This window comes from Sciurus vulgaris (assembly GCF_902686455.1).
Source record: "Sciurus vulgaris genome assembly, chromosome: 14".
In the NCBI taxonomy this organism is placed as follows: domain Eukaryota; kingdom Metazoa; phylum Chordata; class Mammalia; order Rodentia; family Sciuridae; genus Sciurus; species Sciurus vulgaris.
In genome coordinates this window covers 9,450,700-9,477,904 of record NC_136475.1, presented here as the reverse complement: position 1 = coordinate 9,477,904, position 27,205 = coordinate 9,450,700, and the positions used below count along the sequence as shown (strand labels likewise).

At 50.7% G+C, this 27,205-nt stretch overlaps 1 protein-coding gene and 1 pseudogene across 2 annotated transcripts in view; one reads left to right on the top strand and one right to left on the bottom strand.

Annotated features, from left to right (window-relative positions):
- Positions 1–472: 472 nt before the first annotated feature.
- The window catches only part of LOC306644429 (uncharacterized protein C2orf92), a 68,538-nt gene continuing 41,805 nt past the window's right edge, over positions 473–27,205 (bottom strand). The window contains exons 5-7 of the mRNA XM_079111384.1: positions 4,706–4,816; positions 3,118–3,268; positions 473–1,960 (exon numbers count right to left, since the gene is read on the bottom strand). Of these exons, the coding sequence (XP_078967510.1) occupies positions 1,828–1,960; positions 3,118–3,268; positions 4,706–4,816 (395 nt within the window). The 3' untranslated portion in view covers positions 473–1,827. The remainder of the gene's footprint in view (positions 1,961–3,117; positions 3,269–4,705; positions 4,817–27,205) is intronic.
- LOC306643967 (glyceraldehyde-3-phosphate dehydrogenase-like) lies at positions 24,753–25,977 on the top strand (annotated as a pseudogene). Its single transcript has one exon. The product of its transcript is annotated as a glyceraldehyde-3-phosphate dehydrogenase-like (transcript).

Sequence of the window (27,205 nt, the reverse complement as noted above, 5' to 3'; positions counted from 1 at the left end):
TTAATGCTAAAATAAAGTGTTCCTTCTACTTTGCCACAGGGAGGAAAAGTCGTTCCCATTCAATGACAAGATGCAGCTGTCTCTGTCACAGTGGAGCTCCTCGTCCCACTGCTGTCGGGCCCAGCAGGAGCTGGGGGTCGGCCCGAGTGACCCGCTCACCAGGAGAAAGCGGGTTGCTCTGTGGACAGAACCAGGAGGGCTACTCCATCCAGAACCACAGGTCACTCAGGGACAGTCAGGAATCCCATGTCCAGTGCAAAGCTGCCACCGGAGAAGACAGATCCACTAAGGATCTACAGACATGGATGGCTGGAACATTCCGCCAGGAAATGAGCCCCATGTGCCAAGGTGCAAGAGACGGAGTAAGTGGGGTGGGCAGAAGATGGGAAGGCTGTGGTCGTGAACTTGACTTTCACGGCAGTTACCCTCCCAGGGACTGTCACTGCTATCTCCTCTTTTCACTTACCCCCTTTTTTTCCCTGTTCCTTGTATCAAGAACACTGTATGGCCAATGTTTTAAATTTCAGTGGGACCATTGCTGGACTGACACCATGCTTCAATGGCATACGACTCTTGAGACTTTGTGTCACCCATGTGGCGAGGGGGGTGTGCATGGAGTTTGGAATAGTCACTCATTAAAAAGTACAAAAATGGATGCTGAGCTGGGTGCAGTGCACACCTGTAATCCCAGCGGCTCAGGAGGCTGAAGCAGGAGGATCGCGAGTTCAAAGCCAGCCTCAGCAACTAAGCGAGGCCCTAAGCAAATCAGCAAGAGCCTATCCCTAAATAAAATATAAAATAAGGGTTGGGAAAGTGACTCAGGGGTTAAGCGCCCCTGGGTTCAATCCCTGGTACCCAAAGTGGGGGAAAATGGATGCTGATGGACCAAAGCAATGGGCAGTTCTAAATATTTGTGGTTCACCCTCCTTGCAACACTGCTGTGCCCTGCGAGGCTGCGGAATTGCACAGTGACCTCCCTGCTGGCTTGCTCCATGGTGGGCGTGGCCAGTGAAAGACACCTGGAAGTGGTCGGGAGGAGCAGCGCCACTTTGCGTGCTGAGTCCCGAGTCTCCTCCTGTTAGGTGGTTACAGTTTGCCCTGCTCCTCCACCCAAGACGACAGCCTGTCAGGGGCTCTCTCCGACGTCCCTGGGTGTTTCCTTACTGCTCCCGTCCTGATGCAGAGCTTCCTTCTCTTGCTTGCTCCAGGCCGCTTCCCAAGTCTCTGTCCCTTTCCTCTAACTCTGTTCGGACACTTACAAATAAATCCCCCTCATTCCACTTTCAATGTCCCCATGTCCTTTTCCTGACCACGCAAGCAGGAACTCTCACCCCCAGGGAGTTCCCACAATCTTACCCGGTTCTTTGCATCATGCTTTTATATTTCTATTTGAAAGGGTAAAAGAGATGTGGGGTGGTCGGGTTCCCACGGGCGACTGTGAACGCCCCGACCTGGCTTCTCTGTGCGCACCGCGTCGTATTTGGATTTTGTCTACCTATCAGGTGTTCAGTGACTACCTCAGGAATGAAGGACGGGACAAATCAATCGGCGCTTTATGAAATGAAGAAATCTCTCGTCATTTGTCATTGCTGTCTCTGGGTAAACGTGCCAAGTCCGTGGCACGTGTCACTAGTGCTATATCGCCAGAGGCATCCTGTGGGAAGCAGGCACGTTTTCTTGGCACATCCAAGGTCGGGAAGACAAGGCGAGCATTTTTGCAGAACACACCTCGCAGGCAGAAGTGCAGCTGCCTCTCCGTGGTGTCTGGATCCAGAGTGGCCTCGCGGCACGGTTCTGAGTCCTGGTTTGGCTGGCCCTGGGCCTGGCTTAGACACAGGAATCGCACTTCAACGGTTTCTGCTTTTCTGCGATTTTCCTGAGATTCGTGTCTTGAGACTTTTGCCACCAAGTCTTTCCATTCATTATGAAAATGTTGTATGTCATATTTGCTGGAGGATATCTAAAACAAAACAACAAAAACACGCTGCTGCTCGCAAAATATGGAGGGACTCCCACCGTCTGTCGTTTGGACGGTGACAGAGCCATCGCTCCTGGGGGCGGTCAGGATTCTGCGTCCCCTCGTGCCTGGGATCCCCACCTGCCTCCTCATGTTGTCGACTGACGTGGGCCACCCACAGCCGGGCTCCTTTCTGCAGGCTGGGTCACCACCCTGACTGGCACCCTCGAGGAACGTGGAGGGAAACGGGCAGGTCTGACGGGTGAGCCGTGCTCAGGACCGTGAAGTGGGCAGCCTGTGTTCAGGAGCTCTCAAGTCCTCTACCTCTAACCTCTGCCACATCCGAGGTTCCCACTTGGCTTGAGGGGACCCGTGCCAGTCTCAGAGGGGGAAGTGGGATGTGAGGTGGTAGTGACCGTCCTGGATAGGTTACCCATGTCCAGGGCCTTGGCCCTTAGGGAAAGCAATGCCCCCTTGTGGGGAAATTTAAGTACAGTCGCCTCAGAGTGCGGGGGACGTGTCCCCATCACACATCCCCCTTCTCTCAGGGGGAAGCTGAACACCCCAGAGTGAGGGGCCTGTGAGCAGCTGCTTGTCCCCCAGCGCCCAGGAATGCATCTCTCCCAAGATGCAGAAAGAGGTGATTATGCTCATTCACTTATGCATATCCTGCAAGCGATCTGCTTCCGTGTCTGCTCAAGGTTCAGGTCTCCATGCCTGAGCCCTCCCCAAGGATGATAATTGAAACACGTAACAACGGGGACGGTCAAAATGACCACTGCTGGAATCTTGCCTCCCGAGCCCTCTGCTGTGCCGTCACTAAGCCTTCACTTAGAGGGTCACAGGAAGCCTGCGGGAGGTTCCGGGAAGGGACTGTTTAGCAATGTTCTAACCACCTGCGGCTGCTCCCGACCTCCTCTCTCCTCCAAGGCTTCATCCCTCCCCATCCCCCAAGCTGGGTTTTTTCTTGTCTGCATCCATATTCCTAGCTTCCCATCTTCCGGTCTGAGGCGATATGGCCTCCTCTCTCAGTAGCCCTCCATATTCAGGAGTAGCCCTGTAAGCACAGCCCCAGAGCCTGCGTGCACGTCGGAATGGCCAGGCGCAGCCGAACCGGCCTGGGTCCCGCCTTCCTCCCCACCGAGTTCTGGGGCACTCACAGGGGCTGCTTCCTCCTCATGTACGTGGCCAACATGAGCAGCAGCAGCACAGTGACCGCGAGGATGGCCACCGCGGCCAGGGTGGCGACCACGATGTTCCTCTGCAGGAAGTTCAGGAGCGGCCCACAGGGCAGATTCTTGTTGCGCAAGTCTGGGGAAGGAGACGGCAGAGGTGAGCAGGAGGGCAGCCCCGCGCGGGCAACGACCCACAGCGGGGACCTGACCTGCAGCCAGGCCTTCGCCCCAGCAGAAGCAAGAACACCATAATCCTGCCGGGAAGGAACTGGCTTCGTTTAGGAAAGACACTCTGAGTGTCTAAGTGGTCTGGCGGCCGACGAGATGCAGAGGGTACTGGTGGGCAAACAACAGAGCAGCCGGAAATACGGAGGTGAGAACAGAGGCAAGTGCCAAGGAGAGGGCAGGGGCCTGCGGGGGGCCAAGCGGCCCTACTGAAGGGCTTTTTGGGTTTTATCTGGGTACCAGGGATTGAACTCAGGGGCACTCGACCACTGAGCCAGGCTCCCAGCCCTATCTTTGTATTTTATTTAGAGACAGGGCCTCACTGAGTTGCTGAGGCTGGCTCTGAACTCGCGATCCTCCTGCCTCAGCCTCCTGAGCCGCTGGGATCACAGGCATGCGCCGTCACAACCTGAAAGGCTTTTAAGAGCGACTGAGGTTAGGGCTGGCGGGTAGCAGGGGTAGAGTACTGGCCTAGCATGTGCCAGGGCTTGGGTTCCATCCCCAGCATGAAATTTTAAAATAATTTTAAAATGGAGGCAAATATTGGGTTTGCAGCTTTTCCCAGGGCAGTGCTGAAACCTGCTGTTGCCCTCTCCTCCCTGGGCTATATGGACAGTGCTGGGTGCCAGGGGGTGTGGGCAGGCCGTGCTGGCCTGGGGCCTTCCTGGGTCACGTGGAGGAAACTGGACACACAAACCCTGCACCTCTGCTCTGTCAGGAGGCAGCCCATGGGCCACTCCACGGGCCCTCTGAGAATCACTCAGCTCTCCATTTTTGGGAGGAAGAGACACTGAGCACAGTTCTGATCACCAATGGCTGTGCAGAGGGATGTGCTGGCGAGTCTCTCCCCAGCCTGACCAGGACCAACCTCCATGCCCCAAGAGGGGGAAGGAGCCAGGCACCTGAGGGACGAGGCCCACCTGTGCCCCGCATCCCTCCTGCTCCTCAGATAGCCTGGAGCTCAGCAGAGGCGGGACTCAGAAGACAAAGTCCACGCTCTGAGTGGCCCTAGCCACGTAGAAACAAAAGTGACCTCTTTATAAAAGGGTGGCCAAATTCCTAAGAGTTCATACGTTTAATTCATACTTGTGTTGGGTTTTAATTCTTTCTTTCTCCTGCGGTGCTGGGGATGGAACCCAGAGTCTCAGACACCCCAGGCAAGCACTCTATCGGGGACCAACTGCCCCGGCCCTAATTTATAGTTTTAACTGCAAGACCCTCGGCTTTTGCAGGTGAATTAAACATGGGCTGATACCTATTCAGGTAAAACACCATGCAAGGCAAAAGACACACCGCAGAGCGTCCGCACTCGAGGCTCGTACTCAGCTCATGCTGCATGGATTATTACCTTGACTAACTGTTCCTTGAAGAGTCTCTTTATCTACAGTAGTCTTCTTCTCAGTGACATCTCTGTTGAACAGAAAAGACTGCTTATCCCTCCTCTCTCCTGCAATGTGATCTACAAAAGACAAAGGATGACAAGTTGCTGGATCTGGCATGTCCCCCCAAAGGCCATGTGGTCCAGGCCTGGTTCCCAGGGTGGTGCTCTTGGGAGATGTTGGAACCAGAGGCAGGGCCTGCTGGGAGGCTTTTCCGTCACTGGGGTGTGTTCTTGAAGGGGACTGTGGGACCCCAGTCCCCTCCCACGCTCTCTCTTACTTTCCAGACACGAGGCGAGCAGCTGGGTCCACCAGGCACCCCTGCCATAATGTGCTACCTTGCTACAGGCCCCCCAAAACAGGGCCAATCGATCACAGACTGGAATCTCCCTGTGAGCCAAAATGAACCTTTTTTTCTTTATAAGTTGATTAACTCAGGCATTTCATTATACTGACAGAAAGCTGAAAACACTTGTGTTCAGCTACAACCAACTATTGACCAGGAATTCATTGTTTTGATGATGAAAGTAGCTTCTGCAAAGAGTCAAGGTGAGGAGTTAGGATTTTGGAGGAATCTAACTAGTTTTTTAATCTAACGCACTCCCAGATGACTTTCCCTTGACTGAGGCCATGGTTCTCATGGAGGATGGTGCATCAGAATCACTGGGAGGGCTTGACTTGAGTTTCCGACTCAGCAGGTCTGGAGGGGGGCCTGAGACACACACACCTCACTTATCCTGAGAGGCACCTCTGCTGCTGGGGGCAGCAGGACCCTCATGACGACCTTCCAGCCAGTCCCTCAGCCTGTCTCCATCTCCATGCACATAGACTAGAAATAATAAGACCTGCCTCACAGAGAGCATAGGTTGTGAAAAATAGTTAAACCACAAAGTACCATACAAAATGTTTTTCAAATTGCAAGGAGAAAATAGGAAAGTGAAGCCCACTGAGATATTTTTGGTAGAGGGACCACAGAATGGTCGAGCAGCAAGAGAGGCTGAAAGTGAGAAGTATGTGCACCCCAGCTCTGCCACCGGCCGCCTCTGACTCAGCTGTGTGAGACCCAGGAGTGACATGAGCTTGGACAATTGGGAGGCCAGGAGAGCTGGCTTTGCCAGATGCAGGAGTGGCCGGGGCGAGGCTGAGAGGGCTTCTGAGAAGCTCCACAGAACACACCAGAACCCACGGCAGGAGCCCTGGGGAAATCTGTTTGGACTCCAGCATTTAGAAGCAGACCTACCAAAAAAGGAATGGAAGAGGCTGAGAAGCAACGACTCAGATCCTACGAAGATCCTACGCCAGCCCAGGTGGGAGACTCTGAGAGGGAGGAAGCAGCAGTTGTGGGTGGGTTTAGATCCTCCTCGGCCTGGGTCTCCAAGGAATGAAGAATTTTCACTGAGTGACTAAGACTACTATGTGTGTGTGTGACAACAGCCTCCAAATTCTTAGATAGTTAGATTCCTCCAAATTCTGATTTGTCCTGGGGAAAGACAGGAATTTGTTCCTTATTCAACTTGGCTTAGAAAAGAGGAAACTCCCGATTTAACATGATTCATGATTACCTGGCTTTGGAAAGGCCAACTTGTCAAATCAGAGTCAAGCAAAGAGCCACAGACAGAACACTCGGGGTAACATGGAGTCGGTCCACAAGAGGTTGTGCTTTCCTTGCTCCCTCACAGGGTGATATAAAAAATAGATTTAGCTGGGTGTGGTGGTACACCTTGTGACTTGGGAGGCTGAGGCAGGAGGATCACAAGTTCAAGGTCAGTCTCGTCAACTTAGAGACCTCTGACTTAAAATTTTAAAAAATTAAAAGGGCTGGGTACGTAGCTCAGAGGTACAGCTTGACTAACATGTGTGAGGCCCTGGCTTTAATCCCCAACAGAAAAAAAAGAATTATCAAGGAGACCTGCCTGGCTTTTATTCTCCCAAAATTCTATGCAGATACAACCAAATCACTTTTTAAATACTTTCAATTTTAACTTATTTATATCTAGTCATTATTTATTATTTGGCTATATTAGCTGGGAGCTCTGGAGGACAAGAACACCTGATTTAGCTTTCTGGCTTCGGCATAGTACCTATGGACCACATTGGAAAGACCAGGAGCTAGTCCTTGAGGGAGAGAGTGAATCTTTAGAATCTCTTCCACAACTCAGGAAAGACTCTGAGCCAGAACCACCCAGACAACCCTGTCTTGTGGGCTACGACTGCAGTCATTTGAAGGCTGACCAGCAGGAAAATCTACTTCTAAGATGGCTTGATCATACAGCAGTTAGCACAGGCCTTGCCTCCTCACCGGCTGGAGGCAAGAGGACTTTGCTCCTCACAAGAGTCTCTCTCCTCAGACTGCTTGAGCGTCCTCCCAGCATGGCAGCTGACTTCCACCAGAGCAAGTGATCCAAGAGACCGCAAGGCGGGGAACCACAATGTCTTTTATGACCTAATCTATGAAGTAGCACACCATTGCTTCTGCCATGTTCTACTCCTAAGAAGCAAGGCACAAAGTCTAGCCCACACTCATAGGCAGCTCCACTTGTTAGAAAGGTCAGGGAGCAAGGCGCTACGTATTTTCAAACTACACTAGAAATGGAATTCTGAGGAACGCAGCTGAGTAAAGGAAACAATCATATCTGTTCATATGAACACAAGGCTTTGAACCCTGCTAGCTCAGGCATTCTATAAGAATTGTTAATAAAAGAAGTGTCCTCCCTTTCTGAGGGATTTACACTCTACAGGAAGCCTGGACATGGAATGTGACCTGTACACAAATCAGGATGGTTTCCAAGATATTAGATTGTGCCACATGAAATTATAGATATTTGACTATTTTTGACCCACAAAAATAGTAAGTTCAAATGATTCAACCTAACATTATAGTCCCAAGAGAAGCTTTCTAATTGACATATTTCTTTGACATTATTCACAAGAGCTGAAATATGGAAGCAAGCAAAGTGACCATCAACCAATGACTAGATAAGCAATACAGAGCATATACATAAAATGAAATATTATTCAGCCTTAAAAAGGAAAAGATTTTTCTGACATATGCTACGATATTAATAGACATCAAGGACATTACGGTAGGTAAAATAAGACAGTCACAAAAAGACTAATAGTATATTATTCCACTTATGAGATACTTAAAGTAGACAAGATCATGCAGGCATCAAATGAAGTGCTGGTTGTCGAAGGACAGAGGGAAGAGGGAAGGGGGAGTTATTTTTTTAATCAATACAGAGTTTCAGTTTTATAAGATGAAAGAGGTCATGGGATTGATGGTGGTGATGGTGGCATACACTATGAATGCATTTAATAACACTAGAATGTACACTTATATATGGTTAAGATGATAAATTTTATCCTAAGTATTTCAATCACAATAAAAAAATTTTTAAAAATGCAATGGAGAAATACATCATTTACATGATACTTAAAAGTTGTGAATCATGCCTTATTCCATATAGCCACACAAAGACCAGTAGCCTACTGTTCCTGGGTGATTAGAGGAGACCCACCATCCAGGCCCCCACACCCATCTGAGTGATGGCACAGATATGCTGAAGCAGGCAAAGCTGGAACTTGACCCACAACTCCTGATCAGTAACGTTCGGTGTCACCAAACATCACTATGATCAAGTGGGATTTATTCCAGGAATGCAAGGTTGGCTCAACATTAGGAAATCCATTAATATCACACACAATATTAATGGACTTAAGGGGAGAAAATCATGATTAGTTCCACAGACACTAAAAGAACCTTTGACAAAATTCAATATCCATTCCTGGTTTTAAAAATGTTGAGCAAATAGAAATTGAAAGGTACATTCACAGTATGAATTTATTATCTGTGTGGATGGACGGATGGATGGACAGATAATCTTTCTCATATCAGTCTTTTAACCATTCTCCTGATCAAGAAACATTTCCTGTAAGAGACACACAGTACAGGATATGACTACTATCTCTACATTACTCAAGATTGTCCTGGAAATACTCCGATGCGGAGATCCAAGATGGTGGTCTAGAGGGAGGCTGCGTTCCTTGTTGCTCCACAATGCTAGATTCAAGCAGAGGATATCTGTTTCTCAGTGAGGCAGTTTTTGCTGCTTATCAATCCCCTGCTCTTTACCCATTTGTCTGCTGTGATCACCTGCAATCTGCCAACATATCGACGCCTTTTTTGAGAGCAGATTGCTCACTGTCAGGCGTTTGTCATCCGCCATTTGCCTGCCTCTCGCCTGTCCATCGCCTACCTTGCCCCTATCCATCACCCAACGCTCGAGGTTCACCTCCTGATCGTCCGACGGCTGCCAGCAGATTGACCGTAGACCTGCCAGTGGAGAACTAGCTGCCTGCTGTTGCCTGGAAGTTCACTGTTACAATACCTGCAGGTTTGATTACACGTGGCTGCCGCCATTTTGAGACAACCACCAGGCCCTGTAGGACCCCTGGCCGGACTGACTGAGTCCCGTCTCCAGGATCCCTCAGCCCGACCGATCACTCCCTGCCTCTGGGGCCCTCACATCAACTGACTGCTCCCTGCCGCCAGGACCCCCAGACCAACTGACTGTGCCTATCACCGGGAACCCAGACCAACTGATTGCACCAGCCTCCTGGATCCCACAACCACACCAAACACACCCAACCTCCAGGGCCACTGCTGGACCAACTGCATCCTGTCTCCAGGACCTCCAGCTGACCACGTCCACCCCTGAGCTGCAGCTCCCCATTTGCCAACACATTTGGAAGCCAGAGCAGCCATCTTGGATAATCCTGGAAGCCGTAGCTCCGATCTTCGGGTGGGGCAAATCCCATCTTGCGATGCCTGCTGGAGGCTTGAAGCCCATTGTCAGGTACCTCTCATACATTAGGAGGTTTCATTAGTATATGACTGTTATACAGCTAGATTTTCTTTTTTCTCCTTTTTAAAAAAATATTTAAGTTTTTATTTCTTTACGTTTCTTGCTTTCTTTTTCTTCTGTTACCTGTTTCCCTCAGAGTCACTTTCTCCTTATGGTACATGATGTTATTGTCCCATAGGAGCTATTTGGTCTAGGATTGCATACTGTCTGATTTGGGTACTGCTAATATTGATCTCCCCTTAAAGAAAGGGTTTTGGACACCTATAGGGCCACTCTAAGCCTATAGGGGGAAATCTGCAATACCCAGATCTGCAGCGCTAAGGGGAAGATACATGACAACATGAAAAACAAGGGAAGAAAATGATCCAACAAATCTAGATTCTATAGTAATAGAATCAATGACAGTATGTTAGAAGAAATGTCAGAAAAGGACTTCAGATTATACATGATTAAGATGATTCCCGAAGCAAAGGAGGAGATAAGAGAGCAAAGCGCAATGATGATAATACAATAGCTCAAAGAGCACTGCAGGAAAGCAAAAGATCATTTCAAAAAGATTCTCAAAAAAACCAAACGGAAATCCTGAAATGAAGGAGACAATAAACCAAATAAAAAACCAATGGAAAGCATCACCAACAGACTAGACCACTTGGAAGACAAACCTCAGACAATGAAGACAAAATATTTAATCTTGAAAATAAAGTCGCCCAAACAGAGAAGATTGGTAAGACTCATGAAGAGAATCTCCAAGAACTATGGGACTCATGAAAGACCAAATTCAGAATTATTGGGATTGAGGAAGGCACAGAGATACAACCAAAGGAATGAACAACCTATTCAATGAAATAATATCAGAAAATTTCCCAAACTGAAGAATGAAATGGAAAATCAATACAAGAGGCTTACAGAACACCAAATGCACAGAATCTCACAACAGACCCACACCAAGGCACATTATAATGAATAATGCCTAACATTCAAAAGAAAGATAGGATTTTGAAGGCCATGAGAAAAAGCATCAGATTACATATAGGGGGAGACCAATAACGGATAGCAGCAGACTTCTCAACCCAGACTCTAAAAGCTAGAAAGGCCTGGACCAACATATTTCAAGCTCTGAAAGAATGGTTGCCAACCAAGAATCCTATACCCAGCAAAACTAACCTTCAGATTTGAAGATGAAATAAAATCCTTCCATTGATAACAAAGTTAAAAGAATTTACAAATAGAAAGCCTGCACTACAGAATGTTCTCAAAAATATTCCATGAGGAGGAAATGAAAAACAACAATGTAGGTCAGCAAAGGGAGGAACTACTTTAGAGAAAAACCACTCAAGGAGAAACCAAGCCAACTTAAAAACCAAAAATGAGCCAAATGACTGGGAATAACAAATCATTTCTCAATAATAAACCCTGAACGTTAATGGCCTAAACTCCTCAATCAAAAGACATAGACTGGCAGAATGGATAAAAAGAAAGACCCAACAATATGCTGCCTGCAAGAGACTCATAGAAAAAGACATCCACAGACTAAAGGTGAAAGGATGGGAAAAAACCTACCATGCACATGGACCCAGTAAAAAAGCGGGGGGTTTCCATCCTTATATCAGATAAAGTGGACTTCAAGCCAAAGTTAAGTCAGAAGGGATAAAGAAGGACATTTCATACTGCTTAAAGGAACCATAATCAGGAAGACATAACAATAGTAAATATTTATGCCCCAAACAATGGTGCATCACTGTACATCAAACAAATCCTTCTCAATTTCAAGAATCACATAGACCACAACACAATAATTCTGGGCGACTTTAACGCACCGCTGTCACCCACTAGATAGATCTTCCAAACGATATCCAACCAAAGAACCATAGAACTCAATAACACAATCAATAACCAAGACTTAATAGACATATGTAGAATATCCCTCCATCAACGAGTGGATACACTTTCTTCTCAGCAGCAACGTGGAACCTTCTTGAAAATAGACCATATGTTATGCCACAAAGCAGCCCTTAGGAAATGCAAAAAAATAGAGATACTGCCTTGTGTTCTATCAGATCATAATGGACTGAGAGTAGAAATCAATGACAAAGTAAAAAAGGAAATTACTCCAACACTTGGAGACTAAATAATATGCTATTGAATGAAACATGGATAACAAAAAACATCAGGGAGGAGATTAAAAAATTCTTAGAGGTCAATGACAATGATGATACAACATATCAAAATCTCTGGGACACTATGAAAGCAGCATTAAGAGGAAAATTCATTGCATGGAGCGCATTCCAGAAAAGAATGAAAAGTCAACAATTAAATGACCTAACATTACAGCTCAAAGCCCTAGAAAAAGAAGAACAGAATAACAGCAAAAGTAGTAGAAGACAGGAAATAATTAAAATCAGAGCTGAAATCAATGAAATTGAAACAAAAGAAACTGTTCAAAAATTGACATAACAAAAAGTTGGTTCTTTGAGAAAGTAAACAAAATAGATAAACCCTTAGCCACACTAACAAAGAGAAGGAGAGAGAAGACTCAAATTACTAAAATACATGATGCAAAAGGAAAATATCACAACCCACACTGAGATACAGAACATAATGAGAAGCTACTTTGAAAATCTGTATTCCAACAAAATAGAAAGTACCGAAGACATTGACAAATTTCTAGAGACATATGCTCCTCCCACACTGAACCAGGAGGACATACACGATTTAAACAAATCAATATCAAGCAATGAAAGGAAGAAGCCATTAAAAATCTACCATCCAAGAAAAGCCCAGGACCAGACGGATTCTCAGCCGAGTTCTACAAGACCTTCAAAGAAGAACTCATTCCAATACTTCTCAAAGTTTTCCAGGAAATAGAAAGGAGGGTACCCTACCCAACTCATTCTATGAAGCTAATATCACCCTCATACCCAAACCAGGAAAAGACACATCAAGGGAAGAAAAATTTTAGACCAATATCCTTGATGAATATAGATGCTAAGATCCTTAACAAAATATTGGCAAACCGTATCCAAAAACATATTAAGAAAATTGTGCACCACGATCAAGTGGGGTTCATTCCTGGAATGCAAGGATGGTTTAACATCCGTAAATCAATCAACGTAATCCATCATGTCATAGACTTAAGGATAAGAATCATATGGTTATTTCAATTGATGCAGAAAAAGCATTTGGCAATATACAACAATCCTTCATGCTCAAAACACTAGAAAAAATAGGGATAGTAGGAACATACCTGAACATTGTAAAGGCTATTTATGCTAAGCCCATGGCCAACATCATTCTTAATGGAGAAAAACTGAAACCATTCCCTTTAAAAACGGGAACAAGACAGGGATGTCCTCTTTCACCACTTCTATTCAACATTATCCTCGAAACTCTAGCCGGAGCAATTAGGCAGACTAAAGAAATTAAAGGGATACAAATAGGAAAAGAGGAACTTAAGCTGTCACTATTTGCAGATGACATGATTCTATATTTAGAGGATCCAAAACCTCCTCCAGAAAACTTCTAGACCTCATCAATGAATTCAGCAAAATAGCAGGCTATAAAATCAACACATAAATCTACAGCATTTTTATACGCAAGCGATAATACAGCTGAAAGGGAAATGAGGAAAACAACTCCATTTGCAATAGCCTCAAAAAAATAAAATACTTGGGTATCAATCTAACTAGAGAGGTAAAAGATCTCTACAATGAAAACTACAAAACACTGAAGAAAGAAATTAAGGAAGACCTTAGAAGATGGAAAGATCTCCCATGTTCTTGGATAGGCAGAATTAATATTGTCAAATGGCCATACTACCAAAAGTGCTATACAGATTCAATGCAATTCCAATTAAAATCCCAATGATGTACCTCACAGAAATAGAGCAAGCGATCATGAAATTCATATGGAAGAATAAGAAACCCAGAATAGCTAAAGCAATCCTTAGCAGGAAGAATGAAACAGGGGGTATCGCAATACCAGAACTTCAACTATACTACAAAGCAATAGTAACAAAAACAGCATGGTATTGGCACCAAAATAGACAGGTAGATTAATGGTACAGAATAGAGGACACGGACACAAACCCAAATAAATACAATTTTCTAATACTAGACAAAGGTGCCAAAAATATGCAATGAAGAAAAGATAGCCTCTTCAACAAATGGTGCTGGCAAAACTGGAAATCCATATGCAACAGAATGAAACTAAATCCCTATCTCTCACCCTGCACAAAACTCAACTCAGAATGGATCAAGGACCTTGAAATCAGACCAGAGACCCTGCATCTTATAGAAGAAAAAGTAGGTCCAAATCTCACCTTGTTGGCTTAGGATCAGATTTCCTTAACAGGACTCCCATAGCACAAGAAATAAAAGCAAGAATCAATAACTGGGATAGATTCAAACTAATAGCTTTCTCTCAGCAAAGGAAACTATCAGCAATTCGAAGAGAGAGCCTACAGAGTGGGAGAATATCTTTGCCTCTCATACTTCAGATAGAGCCTAATTTCCAGAATATAAAGAACTCAAAAAACTCTACACTAAGAATGCAAATAACCCAATCAACAAATGGGCTAAGGAAATGAACAGACACTTCACAGAAGAAGATGTACAAGCAATCAACAGATATATGAAAAAATGTTCAACATCTTTAGTTATAAGAGAAATGCAAATCAAAACTACACTAAGATTCCATCTCACCCCAATTAGAATGGCGATTATCAAGAAGACAAGTAACAATAGGTGTTGGAGAGGATGTGGGGAAAAAGGTACACTCATACATTGCTGGTGGGACTGCAAATTAGTGCAGCCACTCTGGAAAGCAGTGTGAAGATTCCTTAGAAAACTTGGAATGGACCTACCATTTGACCCAGCTATCCCACTCCTCGGCCTATACCCAAAGGACTTAAAATCAGCACACAATAGAGATACAGCCACATCAATGTTCATAGCGGCTCAATTCAAAATAGCCAGACTATGGAACCAACCTAGATGCCCTTCAATTGATGAATGGATAAAGAAACTGTGGTATATATATACAATGGAATTTACTCAGCTATAAAGATAATAAAATTATGGCATTTGCAGGCAAATGGATGAAATTGGAGAATATCATGTTAAGTGAGATAAGCCAATCTCAAAAATCCAAAAGAGGAATGATCTCACTGATAAGCGGATGATGACACTTAATGGGGGGTGGGAGGGGGACAAGAATGGAGGAAGGAGGGACTGTATAAAGGGAAAAGGAGGTGGGAGGGGTGGGGGGGAGGAAAAAATAATGGAATGAATCAAATCATTACTCTATGTAAGTTTATGAATATGCAAATGTATGCTGTTACTCCATGTACAACAGAAACAATATGTATCCCATTTGTTTACAATAAAAATAAATTTAAAAAATTTAAAAAAAAATACTACCGATGCAATTAAACATGACACAGAAATCAATTAGAAGTATAAAAATTTGGAAAGAAGTAAAATTATTTCTATTTTCAGATGACATGATAGCATATCTAGAATTGAGTATCAATCCTCAGATATTGTCCTAAGTCAACGGCTCCAAATGTCAGGGTCTGATATTTGGTCCCTACAGAAGAGTCAGTGGGGGAATATGTAAAAATGTGCAGATTCCTGGATGTCACTTTTAGAGACTCTTAGCAGGTTCCAGGAATAAGGATTTGGATACACTCTTCCTTCCCTGCCCTCCAACCCAAGGCTGAGGCGCGTTCAGACGCCTGGGCCCAGGAAAGACCACACATTTGCCAGCTCTGACGATGACATAGTTGGCTATTCTTTTCTTTTGTTTCCTTTGTAGATTTTTCAAAGATGAAATGCTTCCTGGAATTCTAGCTGCTCATCCTGTCTTTGGAGCCAATCTGACTTTAATTAGAACAATCAAGTGAGCCTTTGGCCACTGGCTGGCAGGAGCAGGGGATGGAGAGAACTCCTCTGGGCGGCACATCAGGAATGTGCTCAGCCCTCAAGACCCCACCACCCAGAACAAAGGGACTTGCTGGAACATTTGGGAGAGGGAACCCAGAACTGTGGCCAGCTCTTTCCCTCCCCTCCTTCACGTCCATCTGGCAGAGACAAGGCACGAATCTCTGCTCTTCTCCATGGCACATTTTACAGAAGGAGGTTCACACAGGTTCCCGTACTAATTGGGTTTTTTGTTGAGGCAGACTTGGGTCCCTCTGCCCTCCGGATGATACCAGGTGGTCGGGCATTGGCAGGCAGACTAGAACAAAAATATGCACTACAGATGAAAGTCAGGATTATAAAGGAAATGGACAGCGAGATATGGAGATAAAGAGGTCACTATGGCTAGGATGGTCACCTTCTCTGAGGAGGCAGGAGTAGAAGGATGAGGAGGAACCAGCTTTTCAAAAGCCTGGGCGGGGGGCACTTCAGGCAGCAGGAACCGCATGTGGAAGGCCCTGAGGCTGGAACAAGCTTTGTTCATCAAAGGACCCTTGCCGCGCGGGCCTTTCCCTCTCGTCCACTGAAGCTCCCTCTTGGAAAGCCCCCTTGCCTTGCCCCTCTCCCTTCCTTAACAAGTTCTTACAAAGGGTAAACTCATCTGATATCCCTGAGCCGAGGATCAGTGTTTGACTCCAGAATGAACCTGAATACAGCCACTTAGCAAAATGTGTGGGATTCGGGGAAGGGTGGATAGATAAGCTGGTAAGGCAGATGATCTAAAATTGTCTACCCGAAGCTGGGGACCACGATGACGATAGTGTCTTGAGAGAAGTCCCTGTACACATGTCCGAATTAATCAAAACTCAGTGTACACTTTAGACTTTCTTTTTTTGGTACCAGGAATTGAACCCAGAGGTGCTTAACCACTGAGCCACATCCCAGCCCTTTATATATACATATATAATTTAGAGATAGGGTCTCACTGAGCTGCTTAGGTTAGTAAGTTGCTGAGGCTGGCTTTGAGCTTGCATCCTCCTGCCTCCACCTCCCGAGCCACTGGGATTCCTGGCATGTGCCCCGCGCCCAGCTTTTGCAGTTTGTTGTATGCACCCCTCAAGAAGAAAGAACCATACTGTATCGAGGGCTGGTTGATGTTCTGCACGCAGAATGTTTGGTGTGATGTGTACTGACAACAGTAATTTATTTTGAAAGGTATCCAAAAACTAATCCTGACTGACAGATGCTGAGGGAGGGGCCCATGGATAGGAGGTCCAGGGGTTCTCATTCACAGTTCTGCAGAATCACCCCAGGATTAACAAGTACTGAACCCACCATCCTAAGTGAAATACCGATTTAGGTTCCTACAAGTCTGCTCACGTTCTTGTCAAGTGATCCAGCTCTAACCTTGTACATGTCTTTCTGTTTCAAGGCACCTTATTTAATAAGTATGGTTGGGTTGTGGGTATCACTTAGTGTGAGGTGCTTATCCGGCAGGTGCCTGGCTTTGACACCCAGTACCCCAAAAATATGTAATATTGTTGAGTGCCAGGATGGAGACACACCTGTAATCCCGGTGGTTTGGGAGGCTCAGACAGGAGGATTACGAATTCAAGGCCAGACTCAGCAACTTAGTGACCTCAGCAACTTAGTGAGACCCTGTCTCTAAATAAATATTAAAAAGAAGTGGGGATGTGGCTCAGTAGTAAGTGCCTCTGGGATCAATTCCTGGTCCTGGTAGCAAACCAAAAAAAAAAAAAAAAGCATGTTTGCAGATGGGGAAAGCCACATCTGCCCCGGGGGATGGGCAGGGACGGCAGGGACGGGCACTCAGGCCGAGAGGAAGACACTGGAACGGGAATCGGTGAGATGCTAACACTCACAGTAACCCGGAGGCATCTCGAAGGCGTCACTCCGAGTGACAGAAGCCCGACTCAGGGCTCCAACTGAGGTTCTGTTCAAAACTGCGGGGATGGAGAACGTCCGGGGTTCCGTGCGGCAGGGGTTGACCACTGAGCAGCCCCAGGGACTTGGGAACACCTGATGGAGGTGGCCATTTCCCAGCTGCATGCCTCTGTCAAATCTCACCCTTCACTAAGATGGCATATGACTCTTACTGTATGTGAAGTACCTCGACTCATTTATCTGAGAGAGGAGGAGCTGGGAGGGAAAATGTCTTGCCCTAAAGAATCAAAATCATAAGGGAAGTAGGGAAGGACGTTTGCCCATTTACTTATTTATTTTCTGGTACTGGGATTGAACCTGGGGCGCTTCACCAGCGAGACACACCCCCAGCCCTTCTTATTTTTTATTTTGAGACAGGGCCTCGCTGAGTTGCTCAGGGCCTTGCTAAGTTGCTGAGGCTGACCTCGACCTTGCTATCCTCCTGCCTCAGCCTCGGAGCCGCTGGGATGACAGGCGTGCACCTCTCCTGGCAGAAGGTAAGGTTGTCAGGGGCTGGCTATGGCTCTCTGCTTCTCCGACCCCCACCCCACTCTCATCAGCCTGGCAGTCTGCATCCCCTGCTGGTCCCCAGCCCTCATGCCACCACCAGCAGGTGGTAGTGCCAGGCAAGTACATGATGCCCTCCTCGATGCTGGGTCCCCTGAGTGACGGAAGCAGTGGCCCCAGCCCCTGATGCCTCACAGATCTCTCTGGTCCTCAGCATAGCCCCTGGCTTGCCTCCTCCTATTCTGATCCTCTCTGCTCTCTCCTTCCCCAGCCTCAGCCCTTACTTGGGCCATCCTGTCTATGGCTACCCAAGCCACCACCCCCACTCAGATCTCCAGGCTGAGGTCGGTCTGTGCTGGCATCACCTCCTTTGATCTCTACCAACTGTTTCTATTAATACAACCTGAGATCTAGATCTAACTCACAGGGTGCTTGCGGTGGGCTGAACCCCACAATCTGTTTCCACATAAGCTGAGCTCCAGGCCTGCATGCGAAGGCTGCCTGTGCTCAGGGACCCCCTGTCTCCCTCCTGCCAACCTCTCTGGATCCAAACTCCCCCCACCTCAGTCCTACTGGCTGTCTCCCGCCTTCCTTCAAATTCACCTCTGGATTTTTATCCGTACAGTCCCCCATCCTCCCAATCCAGCAGGCCCTTCCTGGCAGCCCCTACAGCTGTTTCCATCGAGTACTGGGAACGGGATGAGGCACGGGGGTGTGGGGGGGTTGTCCAGGCACACGGGGTGGGGTGACACGGGTCTCTGGGCAGGAAGCTGTGGCCGGAAGCTATCAATCAGCAACACGGTTTGAGAAGTTCCGCCCTCAGGGGGGCTGCAGGTGCAGCCTGGGTAGCAAGAGCGGGTGGGGGCAGAGGGGAGACAGGAGGCTGGTCCTCAGGGCCAGTCCAGGGCCGCAGGCTGAGAGGGGCCACCTCAGACCCTAGGCTGGGCCGTCCCAGGGGCAGGCACTCGCCCTGTGTCACCGTCGATGGCAACAATACCCCCCGGGGCCAGCTGAGCACACCTCCACGCCATCTCCCTGGGCCCCTCTGGACCCACCTGGCCTTATCAGTAAAACTTGGGGACCCTGTGGCCAGAGACACTGGGGAGACCAGGGGAGGGCAGAAGAGGCAGCAGGCGGAAGGTCCAGGGGCAGGACGTGGGCACACGGCCCCCCTCCAGGCCAGGCCAGCCTGCAGCCTGATGGTGACCCAGGGGTCAGACAGGCCTGTCCTGAGCTGCGTCCCTGCAGACTCCTGGCCTGGCCAGGGGACACTCCAACCTCAGGAGCTCCCGGCCCCGTCCTGCCTGGCTGACCCAGGGGCTTCTGCAGAGGGCACAGGCAGGGCTGGGTCAGGCCGCCGACTCTCAGCCAACCATTGGCCTGTTCACCCCAGACCTAGTCCCCAGGTGCCTGGGCTGGCCTCTCCCACCACCTCTTGAGCTCACGGTCCCGAGAGCCTCGTTTGTCTGTCGCAGAGTTGACGGTGCTCCTAGGTCACCCCAGGAACAGCCAGGGGAGACCAGCCCGTTCTCAGCCCAAGCCCGGAGGCCGGAGGAGAAATGCTGTGAGCCTTGGATCTGCCTGACGTGCCCCCACTCAAGTGTCCTCTTTAGGTAACAGCAGCGTTACATCACCCCTGTCCCAGAGAGTCCCCAGCACCGCCAAGGAAAGGGGCCCGGGGGTCAAGCGTTTCAAATGCCATGGGGACAGAAGAGGCTCCGGGGGCCCAGGTGGACCTTTCCAGCTTCGCCTCCCACATGCAGGCCTCTGAGGGGACGTCCGCTGAGCATCAAACACCCTGATTTGGTGCCCACTGTGAGGGGCCGGAGGGACACACGACTGCACTCAAACAACAGGGAACGCAGCCGAGGAGCCAGGCGCAGGGGCTCATGCCTGTAATCTTGGGAGGCTGAAGCAGGAGGATCAGGAGTTTAAGGCCCACCTCAGCAGCTTAGCAAGGCCTTAAGATCTGGGCAAGACCTGGTCTCCAAATAAAATATAAAAAGGTTTGGGGACGTGGCTCAGTGGTTAAGGCCCCTGGGTTCAGTCCCTGGTACAAATATATATATACATAAAACTCCATCCCAAGGGACTCAGCAGGAGGGCTTTGGTCAGAGGATGTGACAGCACATCCTCCAGCCCTCCTGGGCTCCCACCTCACTCCATGGCCTTGGGTGATGTGCCTGGCACCTTCCTGCCTCCCTGCCCCCTCCGACTGCGTGGACTGTGTTACTGGTTCAGGTTCTTTGAACTAATCAGGGAGTCCAGCCTCAGGCCTTTGCACCACCTGTGCCCTCAGCCTGGGTGCTCTTTTCCAATATCCTCACTTCCTTCCATCCTGTGCCTGAGTGTGGCCTCTTCTAAGAGGCCTCTCTGACTTCCTCCTCTTTGTGACCTCCCCTCCCGCCATCCCTGACCCAGCTTCTTCACCACTGGAATGTGACCAGGTGTTGCCGTCTTGCTGGAACCAGCATGGGGGAGGGGGAGAGTGCGGACTGCATTTCTCTGCTGCCTGTATCCCCCCGACACACAGTAGGCCCCAGTACACGGCCGTGCTGGGCAGAGCCCACAGTAAAGGGTACCTAACAAGGTTTCCAGTCTGCTCTGATGGGCCGAGAGCCCTGAGTGTCTCGAGCAGCCTGAAGGGGCCCAGGGTCGCGGTGGGGACTGAGCGTGGGCTAGAGGGTCTCTGACTCCGGGACAGTGGACAGGGGCCACGCCGGCGGGGCCTGCCTGGGCTCTTCCCTCGGCTCAGGACAGCACCAACGCCCTTCTCCCGCCGCACTGGGGCAGGACCCCAAATCCCGCGCTAAGACCTGCTGGTGGCCGGCAGGAAAGCCAGAGGGCAGCGTGGGGTGCCCTGCGCATTCCAGGGGCAGCGGCCTTCCTGGCCCCTGTGCGCAAGATGCCACGACACCCCCCCCATGTGACCAAAAATGTCTCCAGACAACACCCACAGTCCCTGTGGGATGCGGGAGGCAGACTGGCTCCAGACAGAGGCCCAGGCTTCACCCCGTCCGCGCGCAAGGAGCCTCAGCAGGGACTGGTCTGCTTGCTGCAGCCCCTGGGAGTCTCTGGAAACTCTGGAGCCCAGAGCCTGAGGCTGCCCAGAGCCAGGACTAACAATCGGATCACAGCGAGACGCTCAGATAGCACCTACCACGCGCCAGGCACACTGGCGATGTCCCCCTCTTAACCCACAGGGACCCCATGCCGGGTTTGTAGACAGACCTGAAGTCTTGCCTGAGGTCACAGTGACAGCCAGGCCCTGCAGCTCCGAGGTGCCCATTTGACAGATATACAAATGGAGGCCCTGAGGCGGCTGAGCAGAGCCCAACCAGGGCCCAGCACCTCCCAGGTCCGGGTGAGCAGCCCTAGCCTGCCCTGGGCCCCCTCCTCAGAAGGCGGGCATTTGTGGCTCAAGTTCACAGACTGCTAGCCGCCCCCACATTCATGGGGCCCGCGGACCAGAGCACACACTTGCTCTCTCTGGAATCCTTGCTGATCCTGAAGCCAAAATGCAGCCCTGCCAGGGCCCGGTGGCAGGCCAGAGACCGAGCAGGCATCTCTGTGTCCCCTGGACTCTGTGTCACCAGCCATCTGAAGGGAGAGCTGCTTTCCTCAAGGTTCCTTCTCCAGCTGGACATGGGCCCTCCTCCCAGGCTGGGTCCCCTCCTGCTCCGCAGCAGAGGCCTCCAGACTCCCGGCTAGCACGCTGCCTCCCCAGCAGACACCGGCCACCCCAGCAAAGGTTGCCCGTCCAGGCGTCTCTTACCTGAGGTCGTGCCTGTGGATGTGGAGGCAGGTGGGCCACTTGCGGGGTGTCTGGCCCCCAACACCCACACAGAGCTGGCTCTGAATGGAGAATCAGAGCCAGGAAGTCAACTCTGCCCTCAGCCCTCAGCCTGAGGGCCACCAGCTCCCGCCCTCCTCAGACGCCCGCTGGGTGTGAGGGAGCCATATCCTGCTGGCTGTCACACTTGGGGCCTGGGGCTCCAGAGGCAGGATGTGAGCAGCCGGCTCCAGGATGGGCACTCACCTGGGCACCCCAGGGACACACAGGGCCAGCAGGAACGGGGCCTGGGCGGGGAGGCCTGGCGTCCCTGGGGCTCTCACCAGCAACTTCTCTGCCACTCAACCTACTTCTCTGTGGTGAAGACAGGAAAGAAGCTGCATTTGAAGTGGTGTCAAAGTCACAAGTGCTGTGTTCAAGGAAAACCTCGGGTCACATGGTTGGGAGGGCAGAGAGCATTTCCGGGGCCACACGGGGTCTGCCCCAGCCGAGTGGGTGGGGGATTCAGAGGGCATGAGGCCTGCGGCAGGCAGGGCTTGGTAGGAGGACCCCCACAGCACCCTCCCTGAGGGTGAGAAGGAGGGGACCTGCGTGTGCGGGGTGGGCGGGGGCCGTGGGAGGAGGGGAAGCCCCAGGACGCCTTGGAAACTGCAATGTCCCCGCTCCCCTCCCAAGGGGGGCATGGACGCGGGCCTGCCCCCGGACTGATTGATTCATTCCATGTGCCGGAGGAGGAGGACCCCACTAAGTCAGGCCACCCCCTAAAGGTTCAGGAGCTCCCATTGTGCACCAGGAACGGGGACAGGTGACAGTCCATCCCCGCCTCGGAGGGCTCCGAGGCTGGAGGGACTGGAAGGGGAGCTGCCCACAGGGAGACCGGGCCCAGGACGGTGGTCGCCTGAAGCGCTGTGTGCACCCAGAGTAGCCCCAAGGCCGCCCAGGGAGCGTCCCCAGGGGCGTCAGCCCGCTCGGTCAAGACCGGAACATGGGTGTCCCCCGGAGCACAACAACCAGGCTGCACCTGGCTTGTCACCGCCACTCTTGTCACGGCCTCTTCCTCATCCCCCTCCCCGATGGCCCCAAGCCACCTCGGAGCAGACCAGGAGGCCACTCCTGAATACCCAGGTCCTTGCATGGGGCCCTCCAGTGCCCCAGGACCTCCGGGGCCTCTCTGCCCCAGCTCCAAGTTCCTCTTGGACACTGCAGATTGTCCTCAGCAGCCGCCACACATGGGGCCCCAGAGGCACTCTAGGCCGGCTGTCGAGACCCCGGGGCCCTTTCTTCCCTGGTCCTGCTGCCGCGGGGGAGGACACTCGTCCCCCAGTCTGCCTGAGGGGCCGCCCTCCACCCCAGCCTTCTTTCCGGGACCCCTCCAGGCTCTCGCTGTGACCCAGCGGCCTCAGTGCCTTCCCCTGGCATGACTCCATGGGGCTCACCGCCCGCAAGCCTGCAAGAAGCTTTGCCTCTTCCTACTGACACCATGACACCTGGGGTGCAGAAAGTCCTGTGCACACAGTTGGGTATGTTTCTCCTGGGGTCATGAGAGAAGGGTGTCTGGTGTACTGAAAGAGCAGAAATCACGTGGCCAGAGACACAGAGACGCCGATAACAATGACAGCCCGGTTACTGCTCTGTGAGCACTTAGGACCGATGACCCAGTTGACCCATTTTCCAGATGAAGTAAGGAGAGGTCAGTGGAGGCAAATAAACAGGTGCCAGGCACCCAGGTAGGACTCTTCCTGTGACCCACACACTGATGCCCACAGGAGGAAAACGCTGGTTCAAAACACCCTGGGTGGGGGCCTCCCAGGGAGCCGGAAGCTGAGCAGGCTGCTTGGGCACCAAGGGGCAGGGGCCCGTGGGTGGACTGGGGCTTGCAGACTCCAGGTTCAGGACAGAAGAAGGTGACAGAGAAGGGGCCCCTGGGACCCCTGGCATGGCCAGCAGCCTCAAGCCCCCTTCCTGTCCCAGAGGCCAACCTCGAAACTGTGAAGAAGCCTCCGCAGGATGCTCAGAGCTTGCCGAGATGGGGCTGCAGATAACTGAGGGGGGGCCCTGCAAAATAGTCATCTCTCTGCCTCCTTTGATCATTCAGAGGAAACAGTGAACGGACAGAAACAGGGGACGGAATGGTCGTGGGGTCTCGCCCTCTGGGGTCCGGGGAATGTTCACTCCACGTGCAGAGAGCCTCGGGAGAAGCTGCGGGCGGGCTTCACCTCCGCTTTGATCACCTGCCCCGCCTGAGCTCTCTTCAGCGGCGACTCCTGTCAGGCCACCGTCAGGTCCTCTGGTTGAATGTGGCTTCCTCCGGGAAGCCTTCCGGTCCTCGAACTGGAAAAGGGTGGGGCCTTTGCGTCTGGTTGTCTGAAGCTGAGCAGGCCAGATGTAGCTCCCTGGGGAGGGGACACACAGCTCCTGCAGGAAGACATCTGTGGGCAACTAGGAGTGGAGGAGGGGAATCACAAGGGAGCTCAGTGAGCCCCAGAAGGATGTCAGCCCCCTCCCCCGGGCCCTCGTGGGTCACCTCCCACACACTGTGAAGCTCAGCTGCCTTCTGCTAGGTGGTCGGACAAATGGCACTTTTATCTCTTCCTTCTTTTCTGATTCTGCCTCTTATCACTGAGGGACCTTGAGTAAGTTACTAGACCTCTCTGTGCCTATGTGTCCTTGTTTGGGAAATGGGGATGATATGGTATCTATGTTGTGGGGCTGTTATGAAAATTAAAATAGGCCCCAAAACAAATTCTACTCCATTATTACCACCAGCACCACCAGCACCAGCACCACCATCACCACCAACAGATTTTTCCAGTTTCTCCAGCCGACTGATGACCGCTGTCCAAGTGCAGCCACCAGCCTCTCTTGCGCCCTCAGAGGCATCGCTGAGTAGTGCATGCTACCAAGCAACTCTGGAGGTTGAAAAAGTGAAGATGAATCTCTGCTCCTCCCGGTTCGACAGACAGCCGCATCTTCTCAACTCCTGCAGTGCCAGCCACGTCCCTGAGACACGATGGTGAAGGTCGGAGGTGAACGGATTTGGCCGTATTGGCGCCTGGTCACCAGGGCTGCTTTCAACTCTGGCAAAGTGGATATTGTTGCCATCAATGACCCCTTCATTGACCTCAACTACATGGTTTTACTGTTCAGTATGATTCTACCCATGGTAAATTCCATGGCACAGTCAAGGCTGAGAATGGGAAGCTTGTCATCAACGGAAAGCCCATCTCCATCTTCCAGGAGCGAGATCCCGCCAACATCAAATGGGGTGATGCTGGTGCTGAATATGTTGTGGGAGTCCACTGGTGTCTTCACCACCATGGAGAAAGCTGGGGCTCACTTGAAGGGCGGTGCAAAAGGGTCATCATCTCTGCCCCTTCTGCTGATGCCCCCATGTTTGTGATGGGCGTGAACCATGAGAAGTATGACAATTCTCTCAAGATCGTCAGCAATGCCTCCTGTAACACAACTGCTTAGCTCCCCTGGCCAAGGTCATCCATGACAACTCTGGCATTGTGGAAGGACTCATGACTACAGTCCATGCCATCACTGCTACTCAGAAGACTGTGGATGGCCCCTCTGGGAAACTGTGGCGTGATGGCCGTGGGGCTGCCCAGAATATCATCCCTGCATCCACTGGAGCTGCCAAGGCTGTAGGCAAGGTCATCCCTGAACTGCATGGGAAGCTCACTGGCATGGCTTTCCGTGTGCCCACCCCCAATGTGTCAGTTGTGGATCTGACCTGTCGCCTGGAGAAAGCTGCCAAATACGATGACATCAAGAAGGTGGTGAAGCAGGCATCAGAGGGCCCTTCAAGGGCATCCTGGGCTACACAGAGGACCAGGTTGTCTCCTGCGACTTCAACAGTGATACCCACTCTTCCACCTTTGATGCTGGGGCCGGCATTGCCCTCAACGACCACTTTGTCAAGCTCATTTCTTGGTATGACAATGAATTTGGCTACAGCAACAGGGTGGTGGACCTTATGGTTCACATGGCCTCCAAGGAGTAAGAGCCCCTGGACCATCTGCCCCAGCAAGAACACAGAGGAAGAGAGAGGCCTCAGCTGGGGAATCCCTGCCCCTAACTCAGTCCCTCAACACACTGAGAATCTCCCCTTCTCCCAATTTCCATCCCAGACCCCCTGAAGAAGGGGAGGGGCTTAGGGAGCCCTACTGTCACATACCATCAATAAAGTTCACTGTACCCAGTAAAAAAAAAAAGAAAAAGTGAAGATGAAGGTCCCCACCGTACCCCCAAATAAAAGTGAACCGAACAGGTTTAAGTCAGAAGGGAACTGCGGGTTGCGGCAGCCCCATGCTGGGCCTTTCGCTGGGGGATTCTCAAGGGGCTGGCTCCTCCTGAAACCCCTCCCAGCCCCGCCTGGGCTCCCTGTGCGTGACACAGCACCTACTCTGTGCCCACGCCCCGCCTGTTCTAGGTCCCTTCCCCCTCGGAGAAGCTGGCATTGCAGCGGGAAGACAGAGTTAGCAAAATATCCCAGAGTCTGCCAGGTGGTCGCAAATGCCAAGGAAGAGAATTCATCAGGAAAGAGCCGGAGAGGCCTGCGGGCCTCGGTGCAGAGCAGAGAGTCAGCGCGCAGCGTTCTCAGAGGTGGAGCCCTGAGTAGGTGTGGGGGCGGGGGGCAGGAGGTGTCAGGGAGCTAGCAGGCCAGGCAGAGGCCAGCAAGTGCAAGGACCTGGCACAGCTCTGCGCTGGAGGCGGGGACTGTCTCCAGAACTGGAGAGCCAAGCGGCCCCGAAGGGTCTTAACAAATATTGCCCGGATGCCTGAACACTTTAGGGATGAGCTTCAGGAACAGCTTGCTCTGGGCTCAAATGATGGCCTCCTCCACCAGTTGAAGTAATTTTCAGGGAAGTGCTCTCCCGTGCTCCAGGACAGGGACTCAGCCTCAAATCCCCCTCAGTGAGCAAGAATCTCAGCATTCCCTGCAAAAGCTCCTCACACTCGTGACTGAGTGCATCATACAACCATCCCCCAACCAGTCTCTGAAGCCAGGGGATGGGATGTGGGACTGGCTTAGGGCCGGTGCAGGGGGAGGGGAGAGGACGCTTTGAAGAATAATCGGAATAGCTAAAATTAATTTATTCCTTTACATTGAGCACTACTAGGTGCCGGCCCTGGCTAAGGGAATTTTAAGGCTCACAACAGCACCACCAAATAGGTGGGCCCTGTTTTCTCCATACAGAAACTGAGGTCAACTGAAGCTGAGATTTCACAGCTAGTAGGTGGCAGAACCTGGAATCTCCTGGCTCAAAGGGAGCATGGAGCTGCCCCAGGGTTCCACCCTAAACCCAGTGCCATTTGGTGGGATGAGGGGGCTGGACCATCCATGCAGGGGAAGGCAGGGTGCCTTAGCCTGAGAGCAAACTGAAGAGGCAGAGGAAGCACCTTTTTGATGAAAAAAAAGAAGAAACTGGAAAA